Raw genomic sequence first — 26,747 nt, 5'->3', positions numbered from 1 at the left:
TCGTCCGGACCGAAACAATGTCTGCATTCCAGGCTCCACATTTCCAATTTGTATTTCCGCAGTTGTTTTGAAATCTGTTGTAAACATCTTCGTGCCTCGTGGTCGTCTGTCTGCCATTGACTTTGGTCAGTTGTGCATCGATGGCGATTAAACCTATAAGCTTGTAAACGACGTAAGTGTTACTCTCCCAAAATTCTAACAAATGTCCATATGGTTTTTCTTCTTTAGACATGTTGGAGGAGGAGGAGTTATTTTTTTGTGAAGTAGATCGAAACGAAACTTGGCCTACTAAACGTTTACTTGGGGCTAAAATTGTGTCGAAAACTACCCTTAATTTTTAAGAGAAACCATAGCCTTCCTTAAGACAGCGACAGGGCTCCCAAAATCGATACCAAACTTTTAACACCTTGCATGCAGAGAAGTATGCGGCCGCTTTTTTACCCGGTGGAGCGTTAACTGTGTTGTAACGGCATCTTCTGTTATATTCTGCCCCTTACATCTAAACTCCAACACTGAATATCTTGTTTGCCCAATAATAAATATTTTAATACGCATAAATCCTTTTTTATCGTAGCGTGTTGATTCACTGTGCAACACCCAACCGGGTCCGTGTAGACACTTACATTAGCGGCAGGTTCAAACCTGGGCGAATGAAGCCCCATGAGGCTTTGGAAGGTTCTTCCTAATTGTATCAGTGTATGTTTCCGTGAAAATCTTAAAATGGCCTTGGGAGGGTGGTAGCTTGTTCGTATACCGCGCGCGCGACCGGGGTTCAAATCCCTCCATGTTCAAAATTGCCATGCCTTAGCATTAATTTGATATTGCATGCTTCTCTATAGTGGTTGTGTTTAAGACTTCATTTGATGTTTTGCAAAAACTAATGTCAAAATAACGTAGGCTAATTGCTGCAGATGACCACAGCAGTGTCAGATAACAGAAAACATATAAAGGGCATTGTGAACAGTGGGGGTTGTGAAAACATGGGGCATTGTGTACAGTGGGGATTGTGAAGTGCTTGTGTAGGGCTACAATTTTAGAAGGGTGCTTGTGCAACAAAACATATGTGTTGGGGACTTTAAAGGTTTATCGAACCCGTAACGCTTTAGGGGTTTGATACAAGCACCGGTGCCCCAGTGTCAAATTTCCCATTTAAACTTTTCAGTGACGTCCGAAGCTTCGTACGTCATCAGTTACGTGACCTTACAACGTTGATACGCGCTCCGATACATGGACCTCTCCAGAATAAGTTCGCCTCCGTAACTTCCGTATCCATCCAACTTCCGGTCGTCAAATGTCTATGGGAAATAACATGGCGTTTCGAAAGATCGTACCTGTCAAACTCTGTAGGTGACAAAGTAGAAAAAGCTGGTGGGCCAATTGGCCTACACACTTCTGCCATCTAGTTTCCACTGGATTTTTTGATTGTCGGTGCTGTTTAAGTAGTAAACGATTATTAATGCTAACCGGGAGCTAATTCCGATGTACGCGGGCGGAGGAGGGCGTTAGATCTTGCTCGCAACCCAGTCACAACCTAACGTGATGGTCATTTTCACGTGTGATTCATGCGTGGTTTCAGTGGTCTATAAATGTAAATCGTTTGCAAGGTTCAGCCTCTTTTCAACATGACTTAACTTTGGTTTGACTGTGCGAGTTTGTTGGCTGTTATTGAGATATTTGAAAAAGAAAGAAATTGCAGACGAAGACACTAAAGACATGACGAGATGAGATTTTTTTTCACGAATAACGGATAATGATAAGCAGACTAGGAATCAGAGGCTGAATCGTATTGAGTCGATAGCTTTATTTTGCATGACCTTGATCAGAACAGTAACGTTTTCAGAATGTATTAACAACCTATCAAACATGATGATTTCACGCAGGGTTAGTGCCACCTCCGTAGACAGGCTCTGGTGTCACGAACTCCATTTCGGTGAAGACAAACTATGAAACATTGCCGTTGCTATGCAACCTTGACTGGGGGAGTCGCGGCGTCTGAAGCGTGCGTTAGCTTAGTGCTTCTTACTGATATATTTCTACTTTAACGGCACCGACAATCAAAAAACCTAGTGGAAACTAGATGGCAGAAGTGTGTAGGCCAATCGGCCCACCATTTTTTTCTACTTCGCCACCTACAGATGTTTTACCGGTATGATATTTTGAAACGCCATGTTATTTCCCATAGACATTCGACGCCCGGAAGTTGGATGGATATGGAAGTTACGGAGGCGGGACTTATTCCGGAGAGGTCTATTCCTAGCGTTCTTGGGCTTCGGAAAAACATCATCATTCCGCGTCATTCACGTCACGTAATGTGTGAGTCAGAGCAGAGAATGTCTAATAAAGGGAGAACTGCCACTCTCAGAAAACTTCCGTTTCTTCTGTGGTTCCACATGAGGGCGCTCGTCCGCGAGTGCAGAATAAATGGAGGTCTATAGAGCTGTACACCTCAAAATCCACTTTTCTCGGGATATCATTTTTTTTTTCCAAGTAATTTCAATATTGTATTCGAAAGGGGAGGCAAAGAAAATACACTTGGTTGAGTATTATATTTTTTAAAGAGACTTAATTGTTCTAAAAAGCCTTTCAAATGTGTTGATGACGTCATTCATTAGCACAATGCTAGCGTGTTATGGGCAACAACGACCCAACCTGTAAGAAATCAAAAGGACATAAGTACTCGTTCATTCAACTTTTGACCTATATCCCATGTTGACGTTATACAAACTACAATCAAATCTGAGATTTGTCAACGACAATCAGGTGAAAGAGACAAATTTAGCCATCTAGCTCCATTGACTCCCATTCATTTTGCACTCAAGGCGATCGCCCCCAGTGGAACTCTGGTGGAACTGCAACCAAAATTCGGTACAATGGGACTTAATACGGAGTGGCCAGGCTCTCTGTAGACGGGCTCTGGTCAGAGGTCGGAAACTGGGGCTAGATTTTGCTAACAGAGTTGCCCAGTTAGGGGCTCGTCATCACTTTTGTCGTCACGTTGTAGTTCGTTTGTAGTCCATGTGGCCTTTCATGTCCAACAGTTTTAATGTGAACTTGGGAATTTGCCGTTTTTGTCACTTGAAAGCTGCATATCTTTCTTTCACAAGCGTCTTACACTATATTTTAAGCAAATACAGTTGTTTGTTTAGGATTAGTGAGTGTATGTTTTAACCTTTGTTGTGGCATCCATGTTTGTCACACATTCCGACGGCAAAGCACATGAACACTTGCTGTCGGAAAAACAAAGTAGCCATGGGGGCGGTCCTTGTCATTCCGAAGTCCCCTGAATGGAGAGGGAGTTAAAGGAACAGTATGTAAGATTGTGGCCAAAACTGGTACTGCAATCACTTTCAAATTACTGTAGAGTGGTGTATCCCCTCCCCCTCCCCCCTGAATAGCAGAGCTGGCAACCTGGATGCCGAAACACTACTGACTTTGTGATTAGTAGACAGGTGGAGGGTGGCGCATCAGGCCAAAACACAACATGACAACATCAACATCAGTTGAGGGCTGCAACTTCACTTTTTAAATGACAATATCCTGGCCGGACAACTGTTGTCAGTGATATAAGTATTTGAAATGAACATGATTTCTTAATGTCTAGTGACATATCAGGGCCATTTTATGATTATTTGAAATACATTTCTTACATACGGTTCCTTTAAGTCATTTAGAGACGAATGGCCGCGTCGCAGGAAGTGCATCATAACAAAGACCAGACGCCAGACCCTCTTGTAACAGCTGTGCTCAGTGATACTGCAGACTCGTAAAAGTAGTTAGAAAATAAGGCAGAAAAACAACAAGTTTGCTGCTTCCTTATGTTGGAATGTGCAAAAATGTACAAACAATCAAGAGGATGCCTTCTTGTATGTGATTTCTGCAACAGTGACACCGCAAACGTGTTGATTTTTATTTGCTGTAGCCTAGTGTAAAGCATTTCACACAGTAGCCTAGCCTACAGAAAACACTTAATTGATGTGATATAATGATAACTTGTATGCCTACAATGGTTTATTAAACATCATAGTCATTTATTTAGTCAGTCATCATGTTCATGTTAATGAATAGGAAGGACACCTAAACAATAGCCATAAACCAAAATTTCGCACAATATGAGTCCTTATGCATGAGTCACAAGCTCCTCCCAGCTGACTCTGGCAGATCACGTGGACAGTCAGTCGCGATCGATTATTTAATAAATAAATATGAATTACGAATAATAATAAAAAGCTTCTACCTAATGTGACTATTTTTTCCATGAACTGTAAAAGAAAACATGTTTTTTCCAGCTGTATTCTCCATAAAAAGTAAAGTAAATTATGTACTTATTTCCGGAATTCACGTCACTTCATGGACTCGTCTGAGGCTGGTCTAATGGGTCTGAGGTCTCTCAATGACTTAACCCCTACTGGCTGAATGCACCAATGGTGCCGAAGCAGATTGCTTCGCGGAAGTGATACAAGCTTCAGTGCCTCGGTGTCAGACTTCCCATCCCTAATTCAAACCCTAGACTGTGTTCAAACACACCTGGCTCCACCGGACTCAAACGAGCCGTATGTGCAAGTAGCCCATAGGCTACCAGAAGTTGTGAAAAAAGTTAAATCAAGTTCTGTCATTCATTCGCCTTTTGTGGTACTTGGCCAATTAAAAATGTCAGTCATCATCATATATGCCTACAGTGATCTCATGTCATGAACATTCCACTGTTGTAGTTTGTGATATCATTTATAACTAGAAAACGTAATTCCAGGGAATTGCCAGTGCATGAAAATGCAAAACATATGGTGTGAAATATATTGCTAATTGGCAACCAACATAATGAGGTTTAATATAGTTGGAATGACTGAACTAGGTAGATGAGGTTTAATATAGTTGGAATGACTGAACAGTTAAATAGGTGGATAGTTTAAAAGGTTAAATTATTTGCTAGGTAGATGAGGTTTAATATAGTTGGAATGACTGAACAGTTAAATAGGTGGATAGTTTAAATGGTTAAATTATTTGCGAGGTAGATGAGGTTTAATGTAGTTGGAATGACTGAACAGTTAAATAGGTGGATAGTTTAAATGGTTAAATTATTTGCGAGGTAGATGAGGTTTAATGTAGTTGGAATGACAAACAGTTGTGGGCAGAAGAAACAGTTGAACAGGATATATAGTCTTAAGAGAGCCAGTTTGTATGCTTAAAGCCTGAGATGGAGTATATAGTTTAAAAGTTAAATGTAGATAGTGTAATGGATGTTGATAGACAGAAAGTTGAATGGATGTAGATAGGCAGATTGTTTAATGGATGTTGATGGATAGTTTAATGGGTGGATGAGTGAATGGTTTGAAGAGGATGAATGGATAGAAAGTTGGATGGAATGTGCCTTATCCTTGTAGAATGGAGAGACACAGAGAGAGTTGGCCTAGTTCAGCAGAAAGCAGTTGATACAGGTGCAATCAGTTTAACTGGCTCTTTGATGGGGCCTAGTTGAGCAGCTGGAAGTTGATACAGGTGCAAATCAAGTTAATTAGCCCATTGTGATGTCATCAGCCCAATGTTAAGTCTATGGGGAAATTTTGAGTAGTTTTGAATTAATAGTTTAAAAAGTATAAAAGTTACAAAGATGAAAAATACAAAGCCCATTTTCATGCACTGTAATCAGTAACCATTTGGTATGAACGTTGGTGTGCCTTGGCCCCATAGGGTTGACAACCTCTGGTGTAAAGGACTCTGGAACCAAACACAATGTGTTAGCTACCGATATGCTTCCTAGGACAACAATCATGATGGTCAACATTTTCCTCTTAATTAAGATGCTGTGTCAATGAACTCATTTAACTTCATGCATTCTGGACTTTTGCACACACACTGTGTTGAGATCTCTGCAGTGTTGCATGAAGTACAACCAGCTGATGCGTTTAAAAATAGCCCTAGCCTACTTCACAAGCCTGTATAAAAACACATTGATCTCCTCAAAAGTTCCTCTTTCCAAAATTCCAATTCCACTGCTCAACACAAGGATTCCATCCAAAAGAATGTAGGCTACCAGCTAACCTGTCATCAGTTAGCCTGGTTTGTGCAAATAACGTCCAAAATGTAGGCTATACTGTAGGTTCACTTCTAACATAGCGTCTACATCTCATCATGAATTTTAATTTACAATTTAATCACAACTTTATTTATACTTGTGGGGCAAACATCACCATGGACTGAGCATATGAATAGCCTAATCAATCTCTTTTGTAATATAAAGATTTCATTGCATTGACAGATCTAATGAATTTATGTTTGATGATTATTGTGCTTGGTAAATATTTGTATTTGTTTCAGGCCTGTCAAAATAACTGATTAATTTCGATTAATTAATTTGAGAAAATATAACTGATTAAAAAAAATAACGCAGATTAGTCGATTCTGTATGACCTTTGACCCCGAGCCGTTCTAGTTAGTAACCATTACTGTAAAATGAAGGAGAGAGAAGAAAATGTGCTGCCTAGATAATTGATTGGAACATTTACTTTTAAAAAACGGCCTGATGGTGTTGACAAAAATAAAGTGTTGATTAAAATAAAGTCCTCTGCAATGTCTGCAGCAAGGAATTTGCATATCACCGGAGTTTGTCAACTCTAAAGTCACACATCAATGGAAAGAAATAGTGTTGACATTGAGGGGAGTGTTCATTTATTTTCATTGTGTCCCCTAGGTTATCTGTGGCCTGAAATTCCTTGTATGTGAAAAAAACTTCTTCCCAAAGCACTTTTGAATTTATTTCCTTAGCATATTAGGTCATATCATAGATTATTATGGCCATTATTTGAACAGTGAAAATAATAATAAAAGAGTTTTTGAACTTTAATGTCACTAATGCTGATTATTCAATGATTCATTTGAATTTAAATATTTAAAATACTTTCTCAGCAAAAATTATATATGCGATTAATTTAGATTAATTAATCACAGAGTATGTAATTAATTACATTATTTTTTTTAATCGATTGACAGCCCTAATTTGTTTATTTGATTATTGTGCTTGGTAAATATTCGTATTTGTTTATTGTGCTTGGTAAATATTCATATTTGCAGTGTTGGGTCAGATTAGTTTGAAATGTAATCCATTACAGAGTACAGACTACACACCAATTTTTGTAATCAGTAACGTAATCCATTGGATTACAAAAATGATGTAACGTAATTTGAATACTTTTGGATTACTTCAAAATAAAAAAACTCAAAAATGAAATACATTGAATAAAAAAGGCAGAGCTTATGAATACATTGAATAAAAAAGACAGGGCTTACAGATAGCAAGCGTCCCTTGCTGCACTTGCTGCAAGGTTGTGCTGGGTTGAACGAATGGCCAAAAGATTTGTGTTGTGGTGCTATTTATGCTACTTTATGGTACACTATTCCGATATCAGGGCTGGAGAATATAGTAGTGACTTCACACAGAGGTTTGGGCTTCAGGGATCCCTGAACACTTGGGCCCCTGGGCCTGGGTTCATTAGGCCAGTAATGAAGTAATCCATCCCTGCTCATAAATTTGCCTGTTTAGAAGTTTTGAACTGTTTTGGAATTCCTGGTGTGTGATATTCCATATGTAGTCTTCGAGTTTTAATAGCCTAAATGTTTGGGATAAAAAAGCTGATTTAGAAAGTGTTCCATGCCCCATTGAAAAAAGTATTTTGAGTATTTTCAAAATACAAAAATACAGTATTTTATTTTGATACATTATGGCTACAGTATTTTGTAGTTTATTTTGATACATTTAAAAAGAGGGTATTTGGTATTTTATTTCAAAATAGGTTAAGTCCTGATGTATCTTTGCCCATCCATGTATGTATTTAAACACATAAACAAAATGTAATTAAGTAATCTTCGACAATGTAACTATAATCTGTTTACACATTTTTCTTATGTAATCTGGTCTGATTATAGTTACTTGTTTTTTGTAATCTGATTACATTATCCAGATTACTTGTAATCAGTTACTACCCAACCCTGCATATTTGTTTATTTGATTATTGTGCTTGGTAAATATTAGTTTTTGATTATTGGTAAATACACTATTTGTTTGTTTTTTTGCTTTCTGGAATAATAGATATGTTGGAAATGAATTTCAGGCTACCAGAAACTACCGGGCTACCAAAAGAACGCCTGCCAGGCTCCCAGGGCTTTTTAAGTTTCATGAGCCCTGTAAGGCCTGATTGAGGATTTCAGGATGGCTACAGTTTAATTGGCCTTAAACACCTTAAAGAGTTTCAGTTAATCTGAAATGAAGTAACTTTTTTGTTCCAACTATTTGAGGCCTGAATTAGGGATGTCCCGATCCGATATTTGGATCGGATCGGCCGCCGATATTAGCAAAAAATGTGGGATCGGCCTGCACGGGAAATTCCCGATCCGGACTCCCGATCCAGTTTGTTTTCAAAACTCCGGTCCGTGTTTTCCAGCGCACCGATGTAGGTAATCCATTCCAGTTTTTTTCAGCTTTTCCCCCCAAATCCGGTCCGCGTTTTTCAGCACACCTAGCGACCTGTCCAGTATCCCACTTGTCTGTGCATGTCCCACTAAGAATTTAACGTTATCGAGCAAACATTTCATGTCACAGTTGAATTAATATAGCCTAATGTTAACCGCGACCGTCCGCGAGACCCTCTTACTATTAAGGCTCTTATGCATGTTGCTGCTGACAGCTTTGCCTGTCTAACGAATGTTATCTTCGCGATTTAAGATTGTTTGTGTAATGTATAGGCACAGCACGCACTTTAATTTCCCTATTTTTCCCTAAGTTGTTCATCCCTAGCCTGAAGTGGCGTGGACCTGGGACACTAATGACAAAATCCTTTTGTTAACCTTGAATCCTTTACTTAAACTCTCCATGGCAACCCAGACAAGTCTCAAGTCTGGAAGGAGGGGGGGCAATGCTCTCCAATATTCTTTAGAATAAACCAGTAACCCTAATTTAAATGCAGGTCCTCATTCTTACAAACAGGTCCTTCCCGTTCAGTGCCCGACTGCCTGTTCTTTTCCTTTCTATGCGCCAGAGAGGATGGCGGATCTGTGTGGCGGCATCACGCTGGAGATGTTGAAGGAGGCCTGGGAGACGGTGCGCTCGAGTCCCCTGGGCGTGATAAACACCCCGATGATCCCGTGGAGCCAGACAACTCTGCAGCTCGACGGCCCAGCATGCAACATTCATATAAAGCTGGAGAACATGCAGCGGACCGGTTGGTGAATTAGGGTTCGTCAACATTTTTTTCAGTAAGTATACTTCCAGTGAGGCTATTTGCATGAAATTTTCACCAGACATTAGTATTAACTTAGGTAATGAACACATATAAAAAAATCCAAACATTAATGTTCATAAGTAGAGTTATGAGTAAAAAAGTGGAATGCCACAGGAAAAAAAGTATTGAACACGCCTACTGAAATGTCTTAAATACTTTGTGGAAAACCCTTTATTTGTAATGAGAGCTTCAAGGCATTTCCTCTATGACGAAACTAATCAGTCGCAGTATTCAGGTGTGATTTTGGTCCATTCTTTTAAACTTTAAACTTTAAGTCTTTTAATATTGAAGATTCCAGGGGTCCCTCTTGTAAATCCTGATCTTTAGGTAACTTCCAAAACTGTTCAATTGGATTTAAGTCAGGGCCTGAATTTCCTTTCTCTGAAACCAATTGAGAGTTTCCTTTGCTGAATGCTTTGGATCATTGTCCTGCTTGAAGGTCTAGCCATGTCTCATCCTCATTGTTCTGGTGGATGACAAGATTCTCCCAGAAAAAATGGCTCCATTCATCATTTCTTCAACTGTATTAAGTCTGCCAGTACCATGAGATGAAAAACAGCCCCACACCGTGATGCCTCCACCTCCAAACTTCACTGTTGGTAGGGTATTTTTAGGGTAATGCACAGTGCCATTTCTCCTCCAAATATGGTGTGTAGTATGACATCCAAAGAGTTAATTTTTGCTCTCACCTGACCAGAATACATTCTCTTAGTATTTCATAGGCTTGTCCAAATGTTGTGTAGCAAACTTTCAATGAGCTTCAACATGTTTTTCTTCAGTTATAGAGTCATGTGGGGTGAGCGTGCATAGAGGCCATGGCGGTGGAGTGCATTACCTATGATTTTCTCTGTAACAATTGAACCTGCTGCCTCCAAGTCTTTCTGGAATGGTCCTTGGCTCTTAGGCTACACTTCTGACTATCCTTCTGACTTCCTGGTCAGAAATCTTGTGAGGAGATCCTGTGCATGGCCGATTGATGATGCAGTGATGTTCCTTCCACTTGCAGATAATGGCTCCAATACTGCTTACTGGATGATTCTGAAGTTTTGAAATGCATCGGTAACCAGTTCCATTGATATGTTTTGCAACATTAGCAAAGGTCTTGGAAGAGCTCTTTTACCCATCATGATATGTTTCTTGTGTGACAACTTGGTAACGAAAAACCTTTTTATAGCTCATCAATATGTACTAACCCAGCTTACATTAATTTGTACAGATAGGAGGGATAATTACTCTCTAACTATGTATAGATTCCAGCTCGTTCCTTGCCATTCCTTGCCTTTGTGTACTGTTTTTTCTTAGTGTGTTCAATACTTTTTCCTCGTGCCAGAACTCATAACTCTACTTAGGGACATTAATGTTTGGATTTTTTAATATGTGTGGATTACCTACGTTAATACTAATGTCTGTAGAAAATTTTATGTGAATAGCCTCTCTGGAAGTATACTTACTGAAAAAAATGTTGACGTGTTCAATACTTATTTTCTCCGCTGTATTTGTCATTATTATATTACATTATAAAACATGATATTGGGAGCAATAAAGCTATGTATCTGCTGCTTCATAAGGAAGAGTGGCATCTGAGTTTTGCTTGGCAGGTTCATTCAAGATAAGAGGAGTCGCCAATCAGTTTGCCCGACGACCTGCAGGCGGCCATTTCGTCACCATGTCAGCTGGGAATTATGGGAAGTCGTTTGCCTTCGCGTCAAAGCACTACAAATCCAAAGGGAAAGTAGTAATGCCAGAAACTGCCCCAGTGTCCAGATCGGTTCTGATTCAAGTGAGTCTTTGCTGACCAAGTAACCACTGACTGACCTTCATCTCAATTGCTATACATTTGGGAGAGTGTAAGTGTAGGGGCTAAGGAACTGGGCTAGCTTACTATGCTTGACCAGTACTATAACATCTGCACTCTCATCCTGTGGTCACACTATGATTGGTGTAGTAGCCTAGTAACAGGCTCTTTGCACGTACAGTACGGCTTGTTTGTTTACGCTGGAGCCAGGTGTGCCATTGTTAATGTAATTGGTTTCTACATGGACCAGGTGTGTTTGAACCTGCCGCTATTGTTAATGTAATTAGTGTGTACACGGACCAGGTGTGTTTGAACCTGTCGCCATTGTTAATGTAATTAGTGTCTATACGGTTGGGTGTTGCACTAATCAGCACGTTACGATAAAGAAAGGGTTTATGCAAGTTCAAATTGTTACATCCAATATATCATCCAATGTCTTTTCCCCACTTCTCAGATTTGAAAAATGCTTCTGTGACATTTTATATGTAAGAACATTTTCAAGGGTGCCAATGATGCTGGAGGGCACTTTTATGTCATCATCCAATGTCTTCCCACCCCAGAGTTTTGGCGTGGAGGTTGAGCGCGTCCCCAACTCCGGTATGATGGACGCGGTGAACCGCTGTGTTCAAGAGGAGAACATGACCTTTCTGCATTCTTACGACGACATGGACCTGATAGCTGGCCATGCCAGGTAACAGTGATGTGCAGTGAAGTCAGGCGGTTAATTATGGTTAAAAACTTTGCATTGTTTCCACTCCAACAAGAAGCCACTATGGTGAGTGGGCATTGGGTGAAATACTCATTTTCATATAGCACTTCATCAGACAAGCTCGCTCTCTCTCTCTCACTCACACACACACACACACACACACACACACACACATACACACACGACTGATGAGTGTGTCATGGCTCCAGTCACACTCTCATGGACACAAACACACATACACAGAAAGACACACACAGACACACAGACACACAGACACACACACACACACAGACACACATACACACACACACACACACACACCCACACCCTTTCCCTCTCTGTTTGTCTATCTTTCTCTCTCACATAAACATTCTCTCTTGGATGAAGCTGTACACATTTCCAGGTCATGTAGTTTTAGCAGCATAGAAGGGAGGCATATTCGTGTAATTTGTGATAACTTTTTTATCGGACAGCCTAGCAAGATAGCAACACAGAACACCGTTGCCAGGATACCAGAAAGCAGAATAATGTAACATTCGACTTCAGCAATAGCTGCTCACGATTAAATAGAATTTTGGATGTTGAAGGCAGCATGAAGAATACATCTATGCTGCTTTCAAAATTCGGCAAAACTAAAGTATCTTAGAAGGCAGTATTTCATTGAAATATTTGATTCGGACATGCCTCAATACTTGCTCCCCTGTTAGTTATCTTAAAAGGCAGCATTTTTTTTGTTTCGGACACAGCCTAAGAGACACACACACACACACACACACACACACACACACACACACACACACACACGTAGATCCCCAGGGAAGAGTGAAATGAGATGAAGTCTCATAGTAATTTGTACAGAACCCATCTGCAGGAAAACCACGACCATGTTATTCCAGGACCACGACCATGTTATTCCAGGGCTCCGGGTTTGGGGCGTTGGCGCTGAGTTACACCCAGGCAGAGAGTGCCCCAGCCTCAGGAGCACACACACACACACACACACACACACACACCCACACACCCAAGCCCTAACCCAGCTCTATGCCCTGGTCTCATGCCCCCTGTGACAGATCTGAGAGTGTGTCGTGTGAAATATTCTAAGTTCAAAGAACAAATCTCACCTCCTTGTTGTGTGTCTCCCCCTCCCCTCTGTCTGTGTGTACGTGCGTGTGTGTGTGTGTGTCTGTCTGTGTGTGTGTGTGTGTGTGTGTGTGTGTGTGCGTGCGTGCGTGCGTGCGTGTGTGCGTGCGTGCGTGTGTGCGTGCGTGTGTGTGTGTGTGTGAGCGTGTGTGTGTGTGTGTGAGCGTGTGTGTGTGTGTACGTGTTTGTGTGTGTGTGTGTCTGTCTGTGTGTGTACGTGTGTCTGTGTGTGTGCGTGCGTGCTGCATGTGTGTGTGATTACAGCCTGGGCTTTGAGCTCCTGGAGGCAGTGCCCAGGCCTGACGTGGTGGTGGTCTGCTGTGGAGGGGGCGGCCTGCTGGCCGGCGTGGCGGCCGCTCTCAAGCTCTCGGGGTGCCAGGGCACCAGGATCTACGGCGTGGAGCCAGACGGTGGTAAATAAATACAGGCTGAGGAGGGGTAAATATAGCCGAGGGGGTAAATACAGGCTAGGAGGGGTAAGGAATGCGGAAAAGATGGACACAAGGACAGACATGTAAATGGAACGAGATGAAAGTGTGAGCTTAGAACTTGAGAGAACTGAAACCATGGTTACGGTCATGTAGTAGATAAACAGCCACAGACATAGATGTTTGGAAGATGATTGGCCATCTTGTGTTCTGTTCTTCTCCACTCCCAGCATGCACCATGTTCAAGAGTTTCATGGAGAAGAAGCCTGTTGGCATGGACACTAAGAGTATCGCCTCCGGCTTAGCGCCTCCCTTTGCAGGTAAACAATATATCATGGGAAGTTAATTAACAGGCAAAGAACAGTTGGGGAACAACCAAATGTTTTGAGTATGATTGATTATTGCTTGACTTTCTTTGTAGAGCGTCAATACATTCAGGGCCTATGATCCTAAAAGTTGCTGCTGCAAGTTCATGGTCCTTCAAAATCTACTTTTTCATACATTTGTTCCCGACTCACTGTTCTACTTTTTCTACACACTGCACCATGCTGTAGTGTTCTGGTGTTGCTCTATGCGTGAGTCCGCCTGGACTTGACCTTGCCCAGAAGAGTCCCATCAGCAGAGTGTCTGGACTGATAGCAGATAGTTTAGACGACGGCCTGACTGCTTCCTTGAGTGTGGGCAGCCTGTCCCCCTATGAGCCGTGCCGGAGTTGTGGAGGACATCGCCCTGGTAACGGACGAGGAAATCAAGAGTGTTTTCTCAGACGTGCGTGTGTATGTTTCTTTTTTCTCAGGCGCGTTGCCCTACGAGTTGTGCCAACGGTATGTGGAGGACATCGTCCTGATAACGGACGAGGAAATCAAGAGTGCGGTGTCCACTCTATACGGAGCTGGACTGCTTGTGGAACCCTCGGGATCGGCGGCCTTCGCTGCCGTTGCCAACGGACGGATACCTGACATCGCCGGGAAGACTGTCGTCGTCATCTTGAGCGGAGGAAACATCGGCAAAGACGAGCTGGTCCACTTCCCTGACTGAGACTTCAGGGTGATGGATTGGGGGTGGGGGTCAGTCACTTAAAGGTGCTCTAAGCGATGTTAGGTAACGTCACTTCTGTTGACGTTCAAACAAAACAGAGAGCTAGCTTGCTACTGCCTCGCCCTCCCTCCCGTGCAATTGAAACTCTCCTAAACGTGCATCTTTAGCCGTGTCCTACTGGTTAGCACTTCGGACCTGTAACTGGAGGTTCGAACCCCGACCAGTAGGCACGGCTGAAGTGCCCTTGAGCAAGGCACATAACCCCTCACTGCTCCCCGAGCGCCGCTGTTGATGCAGGCAGCTCACTACGGTGATGTTTGGAGTATGTGACAAAAAATGTTTTGGCTTAGAAACCACATAACATCGCTTAGAGCACCTTTAACGATTAAATTCCCGTCATTAAGATCACGAGGTGCCCATGTTACCCCTCATTTTCTCAAAAACAACAAACAATAACAACAATTCTGACCATTGAGCTCATGAGATCAATACCACATCTCAAACAATTACAATATCATGGAAAAGTTATTTTTTTCCATAATTAATTTCAAAAAGCGAATCTCATAACTTCGATTCATTACACAAAAAGTGAAATATTTCGAGCCTTTTTTGTTTTAGTGTTGATTATTCTAATCTTGATCATTATGGTTTACAGCTCATGGAAATCAAAAATCCAGAATCTCAAAATGTTTATAATAATTACAGAAATGTCACCGTGGAAAGAGCTGTAATTAGCTAATTTAGTCAAATCAGGGCAGTGATAAACGGGTATGGCAATAATCGTGATGTTTACAAATAAAATAATCAGTATTGTTTTATGATACAATGATCTTGTTTTCGTCGGGGGATCTGGTTGCCTTCCTTATTATCAGTTAAATAACGTCTTTGTTCTTTTTGTTCACATTCATACAGGTCCTCACTATGACTGTATTTTGAGCACAGTTAATTTGCCAAAAAGAGAAAAACACCCAATAATAAAAAATAAAAAAACTGACGGTTGACGTCATTATTGTTGTTATTTTGTTCCAACTTTCTATAGGTATTGCAATATTGTTACACAAACAGTGTAGTGATGAACACAGCTGACAAGGACATTGTGTGTTAGCTTGCTTTGTGTTGGAATTTTTTCCCCATATGAGGATGAACTGCACTTGATTTGTCTCAGGCTATGTGATGCTAGGTTGCTGCATTTCAATGAAATTAAACTTTTTAAATTTAATTTTTAAAATGTCTCAATTTCTTTTTATTGCCCCCCCATTAAAATAAAATTATGGGGTGGGTTGTCATAAGTGCTCAAGATATATTTGATGGAAGTGGCAGGCATTCCTGCACATTGAAAGATAATCTATTAAGGGGACCATTTTGGAAAGATTCAAAAGAAAGAAAAAAATGTGACGATCAACCCCGGTCTCCTAAAGTATCGCAATCATAGGCGTCGATTTATGTTTCCATAAATGGGTGCTCAAACAATTAAATGCCCAATACCAACGTCCATAATAAACCTCATGCACAAACATAGCACAGGAATCGCCATACGATTTTGGAGAAAGTAGTAATTTGCAATTTACCTATGCATTTCAGCACTTTAGGCCGACACACACAAACGCCAATAGCCTACAGTTCAACACTTTAGTCTGACACACACACACACACACAAACACCAATAGTATACAGTTCAGCACTTTAGTCTGACACACACATACACACACACAAATGCCAAAAGCATACAGTTCAGCACTTTAGGCCGACACCAGACATGGGGGACTCGAGTCACATGACACTTGTGAAATTCTATCATGGAAAATGGCCTTTTTTGCCCTTTGAATTTATAGTATGTATTTGGGAAATTACAGAATTTCAGCACTAGAACAGCGACACACATCTCAGAAAGCATTTTGCAACGGATGTTTCAACACATTCTGGAACTACACTCTCCACTCTTTCCAATGACACCCCACTTGTGAAATTCCATCATGGAAAATTACATATTTAGCCCCTTTGAATGTATAGTATGTATTTGTGAAATTGCAGAATTTCAGCACTAGAACAGCGACACACATTCCATAATGCATTTTACATCGGATGTTTCACCACATTCTGGAACTACATTCTCTCCTCTTTCCAATGACACCCCCCATGTGAAATTCTATCCTGGAAAATGGCCCTTGAAAATAAAATGTATTTGGGAAATTGAAGATTTTCAGCACTAGATTTGGTCTAGACTTCCCATAATGCATTTGTCATGGGACATTTATTTTGGCCTATTTTTCTGATTATACATTTTCAGCACTACATTTGGTCCCTATCACTTAAAAGTCATTTGCCACATTTCTGTCATTTTGGGGGCCATTAGTGTTTCTACCTTGTCTTATTGGATGCCAAGCATTGAAGCTGTGTAGGGACCCCATAGGACTAGTAGGGTTTGTTATTTATTATGCTTATTTATAGTTCCACGGGAGTCCATGGTGGCCAGTGTTGGGAGTAATGTATTAAAAAAGTAATGTAATTACAGTAATGCATCGCTTTTTGCTGTAATGCAGTAATGTAAGGCATTACCAATACAATTTCAGTAATATTTTACTCGGTACAATTCTCAGTAACTGAAGTTACTTTGCTTTTTAATCCAAAATTGAGAAATGCTCAATTGGCACCAGAGAAGATTATCCAAGAATTGAAAAAAATAATCTATGCTGGTCCTGGAATTTGATTGCCTTGTTTAGATGACTGTAGAAAGGGAATTTGAGTTATCTCTGCCATTCATGTAACAGATCTAACATGGTTAGGCTATAGTTCTCATTTCAAGCAGTGAGAATAACTAAAATGTTGCTTTTACAGACAAACATCACAGCCATTATTCTCAAACTATATGCATTAAGTCTACACCACTGTAGGTGGGAGGAAAGGCAACCAGCAATGATGAGAACCATTTAAAGTCAACATACAATTTCACTATGGCTATATTTAAGTTGTGAGTGACCTTTGGCCTTTGGGGCCTACATTGTCCCATGAGCCATAACTGCAACCATTATATTGTTCTTTTGTTAGCCTTAAGCCTAGCTCAGTCATTATGCCATACCACATAACCTCCTGCCGTATAATGAGCTGCATTGAACACATGAAGATCTATTGAGAACACCAAATCCATATTTTCTGTTATTTTGGTGAAAGTAATGTAAATGTAGTGTAATGCCTTACAATTCAAAGACAGTAATATTGTAATGTAACAAATTACTTTGAGATGACAGTAACAAGTAATAAATAATGCATTAAGCTTTTGAAGTAACGTGCCCAACACTGATGGCAGCACATACAAATGTACATAGTAAAATGCTCAAACTTACACACTTATTCTACTCAGGCCACTGACCAATTTCACCAAGTTACAGCCCCCAAAACCCCAAATATCTAGGACCACCAACTGGTCAAAATCCATCAATGTTTTAACAGCATTAATGCAAATAGCTCTGCAATGCTTTGATCTATCAAGCTCAAACTTGATCAGTGGATTAAGGCAAAAGGTAAGACTTTATCATGTGCACTGTAGCGCCACCAACAGACCAAGGTGAAAACTTTCCAAAAGCTTTACAGCTCTTGAATTTTGTCCATTTCTCTCTAAATTTGCAGCTCTGCAGCTATATTTGGGGGCCAAGCATGCCATGGCAACTCACTGGTTTCGATACGTTAAAGATTTGCTGAGATATGAGCTCATTTCCATAACTCTAGCACCCCCATAGTGGTCACAAGTCAACATAATATTGTATGTACAGCCTCAGGATTTGGTCCCTAGCTCTCACAACAAGTATGCGTTAGCATACACAGCCCCATTCTCATCAATGGGACTGAGGTGGAGTGTGACACCAGCTTCGAGTATGATTCTATGTCTGCGTCATGACCCTGTATAACATCTGTGCTGTTCTTCTGAACATGGATAATGTAAGGCACCAGTGTTGATATCACTTGTTGTTGTCTGTTTTGCGTCAACAGCCATTTGTGTCATTGATTTAGGTAGCCTGGATGATTCCTGACTTTGCCACTGTTACTGTATGAATATCTATGCTTTGCTGTACATAAACCCTGTATGATTCTCATGGATTTCATGTTTCACTTTGGTATGTAATATTTTACCAACAGCATCCCGGTGACAACCAACCAACGAAGCCAGCATAAGCTGGTTTATAGCTGTTTTTTTCCAGCAAAGTAGAGTAGTAAACAGAGTACGGAAAGACCACACACGGAGTAGCAATGCATATATTAGATTTATTATTAGGAGTGGAGTTGGATTTGGAAAATACATATATTAGATTTATTATTAGGAGTGGAGTTGGATTTGGAAAATACATATATTAGATTTATTATTAGGAGTGGAGTTGGATTTGGAAAATAAAAGTGTAAGCAATCAGTATGTGGTGCAGTGAATAATTTCAATTTTAATTTCAACTTCAATTTAATGTCACTTATAGGTTCAAAGGTTCAAGGTTCAAACCAAATATATTAATTTATTAAAGTATAGCACAAGGTTACCAAAAGCAAAATGTCTAGGGGGAAATTAATGGGGTTAGTGGCATGCGAGTATGAGTATATGGATGTATGGATGCAATTTAGCTAGTGAAGTAGGCCTAAAGACAAAGAAAGAGAAATAGAGGTAGAGTTAGAAATGAGGGGAGAGAGCAAAGTGTAAGTGTGAATCAAAGTGAGTGCCTGCAAGAAGTAAGAAAAATGCCTAATCAGAAAGATAGGGAACCCCTAATATAGCCCCACCCTAACCATAGGTGTAATCAATGAGGGTATTAGCCCAACCAGGCCCAGCCCTGCCCGTGCACTGACAGGAGAAGGCCTGAAGGGGCACAGGGTCATCACATAGGGCAGTCATAGGGATGGGACTTCAGGTGCGATGAGGGCAAAACACAAGGATGGCTGATGACTGGTAATAGTTTATCTCACAAGTGAGGTAAGAGGGAAGAAAGAGAGATAAATAGTAGGTATTACTATAAGTCATGATGGTTAGTATTAATAAGTATATCAATGGTATTATATAGTGTTATACTATAGAGACAAAAGGCAAGAGAGGGAGAGTTGTAAGTCGTAAAATTGATTTTTATTTATCTGGCTGTTGCGATTGATATCAATGATTAGTATGAATGCCCTCAGTAAACAGCACACCAAACAGAAAGCAAACAGTTACAAACAGCCAGGCACTCTGCTTCATAAGAGATCATGCGTGCCAGCCAGCACGCACGCACACACGCACGCACGGCCTCACGATCGCGATGAGCACTGGACACCAGACAGCTGTTTTTATTTCTCTGGCTGTTGCAATTGATGTCAATGATTATTAATAGGAATGCACTCAGTAAACAGCACACCAAACAGAAAGCAAACAGTTACAAACAGGCACTTGGCTTCGTCAGAGATCGCACGCACGCACGGACTTGCGATCGCGATGACCACCGGACAGCATAGCGTAAAAATAACGGGTGACATCGGCGGACACGGCTCCGTGTCGGATTCGAACCGGCGATGCCACTAGCACACTCATTCAAATAGCTACGTCTTCTCAACAGAACATAAGAACATAAGAACGTCTTCTCAACAGAACATAACTAAGGCATGGTGAAGGGTAGTCAGCACCAGCGCAGGTATGGTCAGTTGCCACCATGACACGCATGACTAGGGCGCCAGTCACATGAGGACACAGCAGAGGTGGTCCATTCCAATAAAAACCCTGAGGTGGGTGAAGTTCCACACTACACCATACCTAACTATGGGAGGCACTAAAGATGTATGTTTTAAGTCTAGACTTGAATGGAGACATGGAGAGAGTTAATTCCAGAGGAGGGGTGTGCTGTAGCAGAAAGCTCTGCCTCCTACTGTTGGGATTACAAGAAGTCCAGTATTCTGTGATCGTAGCAGTCTAGGTGGGTAATATGGTACTAAAAGATCTTTAATTTAGGTGCCCAGCCATTTATGGCTTTGTATGTTAGAAGTAATATTTTTAAGTCAATGAGACTTTTAACAGGTAGCCAGTGTAAAGATGCTAGGATGGGGGAAATGTGTTCACATTTTTTGGTCCTAGTGAGTGTGCGAGCAGCTGCATTTTGTATAAGCTGTAAGTTCCTTAGACAGGTATTATTGCAGCCAGTGTATAGAGCATTGCAATAGTCTATCCTTGAAAAAACTGTGGATTCATGTTTCAGCGTCTGGTAAAGATAAGGACTTCCTTATCTTTGAAATGTTCCTTAAGTGGTAAAATGACGTTTTGGTGATTATTTATTGATAGGTCCTGGTCAATTATAACTGCTAGATTTTTAGCACTTGTGGATGAGGTCAGTGGAAGATCACTATATGTAACCTGTGATGAGGATAGGGTATGCCTCATCTTTTTAGGACCTAACACCATCTGAGTCCAAAAGCAGGAAGTTTTTATATATCTATATTCTCTCCATGTTTTTATATCTCTTATACATGTAACATACATACAAGTTTGGTTAACAGGGTTAATTAATCGGGCTTTATGGAAAGGTATAATTGTGTATCATCTGCATAACAATGGAAATTAATGCCAAATTTCAGAACCTAGGGAAAGCATATAATGGGAAAATAACAGGGATCCAATGAGCCTTGAGGCACTCAATATTTCACCATAGTCTTGGTAGATGGTTCATTATGGACCTGTACAAATTATTAACGGTTAGAAAGGTATGGTCTAAACCAAGCAAGTGCTTCTTTCAATGCACAAGTACATCAAAGGAGAGACACATGTTTGTGTCATCCCAGCAAGGGTTTCACCAGCATTCTAGAAACAGGGCCACATCCCTTACCTATTTGTTGCAGGCAAGAGGGGGGAGGCTCTTGTTGTAAGGATCCTGTCTTGTCTTGTTTTCCCGTTATGTCTGCTTCTCTTGTGTCTTCCTGTTTGCTTTGTTTACTTCCTGTGTCTTGTGCCATGTGCTCCTTTGTTTGTTTGCCATGTGTCTCTGTTCCATGTGCCTGTGTCTCCACCCCTCACCTGATCCTTGTTAGTTTAATTATGGTTTCCACCTGAGTCTTGTTCCTTGTTTACCTGTGCGCTGTTAACCCCTGTGTATTTAAACCCTCAGTCTCCCCTCAGTCCCCTGTCGGTCATTAATGTTGTTATATGTGGTTTGCTGTGATTTCATGTCATATTAAAAGATTCCTGTTTTCCTCAAACTCGCCCTGCCTCGACTTGCCCTGCACCTCGGTCCATCTCTCTCTACAGCCGACCGTGACATTTGTTGTGGTGCCATGAGGTCTGGTCAGTCTTTATTATTCTTTAATTAAAGCTTCTCCCCCTTGCATGGGATATTCTTCAGAGCCCTTGCCCCATACTGTTTTAGCATCCCAACTCAAATATGCGCAACTGATGGCAGCCAGATGTGACAATGGGAGGTCTGCTTCCCACATTAAATTCTACCAATCCCAGGATAACAAAGGATACTCTGAATACAGTTCAAAGACACAAGTCATGGTAAGGTGCTCAGTAAGGTGTGTGTCATGGTGGTAGTGCAAATAAGTCCAAGTCTCAAGTGCTTTTAACACCATCCAACCCCTCAGACTGGGAGACAAGCTCTTGCAGATGGGTGTGGACGCTCACCTGGTAACCTGGATTACAGATTACCTGACCGAGCGACCACAGTTCGTCAGACTGAAGAACTCTCTCTCTGACACTGTGATCAGCAGCACCGGAGCGCCACAGGGAACTGTGCTCTCTCCAGTCCTGTTCACCCTGTACACATCTGACTTCTGCTACAACACCGAGTCATGCCACATGCAGAAGTTTTCTGATGATACTGCAATTGTGGGGTGTATCAGGGACGAGCAAGAGGAGGAGTACAGGAGCCTGTTGGAGGACTTTGTGCATTGGTGCAAACTCAATCACCTTCAACTCAACACTTCAAAGACCAAGGAGATGGTGGTGGATTTCCGCAGGTCTAAGCCCGCTCTGCTACCAGTCTCCATTGATGCGGTCAATGTGGAGGTGGTAAGCACCTACAAGTATCTGGGTCTCCACCTGGACAATAAACTGGACTGGTCAGCCAACACTGGACGACTCTACAAGAAAGGACAGAGCAGGCTGTACTTCCTGAGGAGGCTGCGGTCCTTCAATGTGTGCAGCAAGCTCCTCAGGATGTTCTACCAGTCTGTTGTGGCCAGCGTCCTCTTCTATGCAGTGGTATGCTGGGGAGGAAGCACAAATAAGAAGGATGCTGGGCGACTTGACAGGCTGGTAAGGAAGGCTGGCTCTGTAGTGGGAGCTGAACTGGAGTGCATCACTTCAATATCTGACAAAAGGACCCTAAACAAACTGATCAACATCTTGGACAATGAATGTCATCCACTCTACAGCACTATCAAAAACCAAAAGAGCTTGATCAGCTGGAGACTTCGCTCACTGCCATGCACAACTGAAAGGCTGAGGAAGTAATTTGTCCCCAGGGCCATTGAACTGTTCAATGCCTCACTAAAGGGAAGAGGAGAGATAGACTTCTCTGCTTAGTCTGTCTGCCTCTCCACCCTCTCCATGTTTGAGTACTGACTGCCCACTACTGCTTTACTACTGTTTTTCTACTGTTTTACTAATGTCCACAGCCTAATGTTTTCACTACTGTTTTACTGCTACACTGTTTTTCATGCTATATTAGCACACATGATCAATGTATGCAGTCAGGCTTCTGCTACAATTCTGAATGAATGAATGGCTATAACCCTATTACCTCAACCTGTTCTTGCCTGTTCATTACCTTGTCTACATTATACTTTACTCTCCTATTTGTCCATATTATTTATGCTGGTCTCTAGACCTTACTCTTGCACTGTTGCACTGTTGGACTAATGTTGGACTACTTTTTGCACCTTCACCATGACACTCACTCTCTTGAGCACCTTACCATGCACACATAACTAAAGGACTATGGTTGGACTACTGTTTGCACCTTCACCATGACACTCACTCCCTTTAGCACCTTACCAGTCCCGGCCCTGTCACTACAAGCGTCTTATGCTTGATCACCCTCAAGCACATTGGACTTTTTAAATTTAATTTATATAGTATATTTAGTATTTAGTTTTGTTAGTTTTCTTATCTTCTACTGTCTTTATTGTACAGTGGAGTTTAGTTATATGTTTATACTTATACTTATGTTTACCATTTCTGCTGTAAGTGCATGTTGTGTGTGATGTCTGTATGCTACTGAGACCCTTGAATTTCCCCTTGGGGATCAATAAAGTATCTATCTATCTATATATCTATCTATCTAAGAGTGCAGAAGTGCAGGGTTAAAGTCTAGCGACCAGCAATAAATATGGACAATGTAAGAGACCAGTATTAAATATGGACAATATAATAGAAAAAGTAAACATAGTAATATAACAGTTATAGTATAATTATATGGACAAAATGGAGAAAAATTTTAAAAATAGTAACAATGCAAGGATAGCTTTGCAGTAATAGGGTATCAGCCATTGGTCAAGTATGATGTGACTTTAGACCACAGTCCAGACTGGGAGATGGAGGGAGGGCTTGTACATATGGGCTAATATAACCAGTAGGCCTAAGCAGTAACACAGTGGGCTGGTGTGGACAGTCAGAGGTCACAGAAGTAGAAGTGTAGAGGGAGGTGTGGAGGCAGATAGACTGTACAGAGAAGTCTAACTCTCCTCTTCAGTCTAACTCTCCTCTTCAGTTTAACTCTCCTCTTCAGTCTAACTCTCCTCTTCAGTCTAACTCTCCTCTTCCTTTAAGAGAAGCATTGAAGAGTTGTATGGCCCTGGGGACAAATTACTTTCTGTCTGTCAGTTGTGCATGGCAGAAAGTGTAGTCTCCAACTGGTCAAGCTCTTCTGCTTTATGATAGTACTGTGGAGTGGATGACAGTCATTGTCCATAATGTTCATTAGTTTGTTCAGGGTCCTGTTTTCTGTGATGTGATGCACTCCAGTTCAGCTCCCATGACAGAGCCAGCTTCCTTTACCAGCCTGTCTAGTCGCCCAGCATGCCTCTTCATAGTGCTTCCTCCCCAGCATACCACAGCACAGAAGAGGACGCTGGCAACAGGCACGTGCAGAGAAGGGGGACTACAGGGGCTCTAGCACCTGCCCTTTTGCCCCTTTGATGTCCAAGTGCCCTTTTGACAAGACCCGTTTTTTACTTTTTAAAATGGGTAATACTTCCGCTAGTTCCAACGTGAATATTCGCTAAAATGTCTCATTAATAGTATGTGAAATTAGAAATGTACAAAAATAACAATTTTCTGTGTTAATTGAAATGCCTTGCGGCCACCAATCCGTGACGTCATACTCTCAGATGAACTCTTAGAAGGTGCACGCAGGCACAGTGCTGCAGGAGACATTTGGGAACACGGTAAGATCACTTGGCAGTTAGCCTATCTGAACATGCAATAGTATTCAGCTTAGAGATAAAATGTAGAATAAAATGTTTAAAGTTGTTTCATGTTTAATGAAGTAGGCTATCAAACTCGTTTTAACCATGTCATGGTCCATCCATTTCAACAACCTGGCAGCTTCGAAAATCTAAGGCTGAACGTTCATAACATATTCTGTTTAGGTTACTATGTTATAGTAGCTTAGGTTAGTAGACCTAGTTCATAAAACAGAGTAGGCAAACCTTTTTTAAATCGTCATAAGCCGACGACATAGGCTACTGCGTTGTTTAACTAACCTAACTCAACACGTCGTTCTCTGTTTACAGTAGGCTACATTACGGTCATTTCACTCAGTGGCCACACGCACAGCACGTGAATCTGCAAGACACCAGCTTGCTAATAGTGGTAGTTCACTGTGATAAATATAAAAATTATAGCCGGACTAGGCAATAACATATTTGCTGCCGCGAGGGTGCGTCTAGATTTCTAGGCTATTAACATTTACGGAGCCTCGGAGAGCTCACTTTAAGTGATATTTTTTCTGGTCGTGATAATTTGTGAGCACGTTTTCCTTTAATTAAGCCCTCGAATTAATAAAACGTAAGCACGTTTTCCTTTAATTGAGCCCTCGAATTAATACAACGTGACCCCGTTGTAGGCCTAAATTGAGCTCTCGAAATATGTATTTCGTGCTCACATTTAGTAATTCCCGACATTTTCTCACCGCTCGCTGTGCTGTGGTGGCAACTTCGTGTTACCTTGACATGGACTAGGCCTACAGCTGTCTGTAACAGTTCATATTGGTAATGTGATGATAACCGTAAGCAGCTAATTAAAGACTTTAGGTGGTCATGTTTTATAGCGGACTTCTACTCTTTGTAGCAGGGGCACTGTGGTGTCAACCGCCAGCTATGGAGACCCATAATGGGGAAATTCTACTAGGCTACAAAGGCTACTCGCGGGCTCTGTTGTAGCCTAATGACCGGTTTCCACTATCTCCTGGATTGTTGACTTAACTGTGAGGTCTAGAAGTCAATCGAAGCACATCACAGCGACAAGCTCCCAAACAATTACAACACGTAGACCTACTGTTGGTACAAATAGGCTACTGCGTATTAGTAGTATCGCCTAATACCCATCAATACAATAAAGGTTCCCTCTAGCGCCCGATGGGCCTCACCATATAACCCACGCAAGACACACCAATGATGCACACAACGAGGTAAGCTTTGATACGGACTATGAAACGGGAGACATAAACAGTGTCGTTCACAATGCTCAGCTTCTTAGGCTATGTAGCCCAGCTCACACCGTTCGCGATAAACACCACAGCTCTGCATACACTTGGACCTCAACAAACACTCAAAACTTCACCAAACATTCAGCTGGACGATGTTGGCAAGGGGCCTGTACAAACACACACAATCATCTGCTCTCCCACCTACAGCCTACCTAACGGGGCTATAACCAGGTGCACAGCAATTAATGAGATTCCCTCTACGTCACTACAAGCGACACACCTCCCGACGTCATTCCCGGGGATACCCGGACACCACACTATGTTTTTGTGCACACAATTTAATTTCTTCGAGCCCACGTTTTAATTATTCGTGGGTGCGTTTTAGTAGATCGAGATCTCGAATATACTAAAACGTGCTCATGTTTACGTGTGTCAACAAAATATTGAGTGCACGTTTTACAAATTGTGGCCACGCGTTTAAGTAGATCGTGCACACAATGTTCTATAACCATGTTCACAAATTGTGCTCGTTTTAATAAATCGTGCCCTCGTTTTAGTAAATCGCGGTGCTTTCGTTTTAGTAAATAGTGCACTCGTTTAATAAATTGTGCCCTCGTTTTACTATGCTTAAAATGAGAGCCCAATTTAGTAAAATGAGCTCACACTATAGTAAAACGAGAGCACAATATAGTAAATTGTGCACACGATTTAGTAAACCGAGCGCACAAT

The 26,747-nt window shown here is 41.4% G+C and overlaps 1 protein-coding gene across 2 annotated transcripts; it reads left to right on the top strand.

Annotated features, from left to right (window-relative positions):
• Positions 1 to 31: 31 nt before the first annotated feature.
• srr (serine racemase) lies at positions 32 to 14,521 on the top strand. Of its 2 annotated transcripts, none has more exons than XM_048268392.1 (7): positions 32 to 172; positions 9,027 to 9,209; positions 10,868 to 11,049; positions 11,625 to 11,755; positions 13,178 to 13,326; positions 13,572 to 13,661; positions 14,138 to 14,521. In XM_048268392.1, exons 2-7 carry the CDS (start codon positions 9,032 to 9,034, stop codon positions 14,377 to 14,379), a joined length of 972 nt encoding a protein of 323 aa, XP_048124349.1. In that variant the 5' UTR covers positions 32 to 172; positions 9,027 to 9,031; the 3' UTR covers positions 14,380 to 14,521. The 2 variants fall into 2 exon arrangements, with proteins under 2 accessions (XP_048124349.1, XP_048124350.1); XM_048268393.1 differs by having other exon boundaries at positions 72 to 172; positions 8,975 to 9,209.
• The last annotated feature ends 12,226 nt before the right edge of the window (positions 14,522 to 26,747 follow it).

The sequence above is a fragment of the Alosa alosa genome, chromosome 17 (genome assembly GCF_017589495.1).
Source record: "Alosa alosa isolate M-15738 ecotype Scorff River chromosome 17, AALO_Geno_1.1, whole genome shotgun sequence".
Lineage (NCBI taxonomy): Eukaryota > Metazoa > Chordata > Actinopteri > Clupeiformes > Clupeidae > Alosa > Alosa alosa.
The sequence above is the reverse complement of the archived record's forward strand: the minus strand, read 5'-3'. Positions and strand labels throughout refer to the sequence as shown.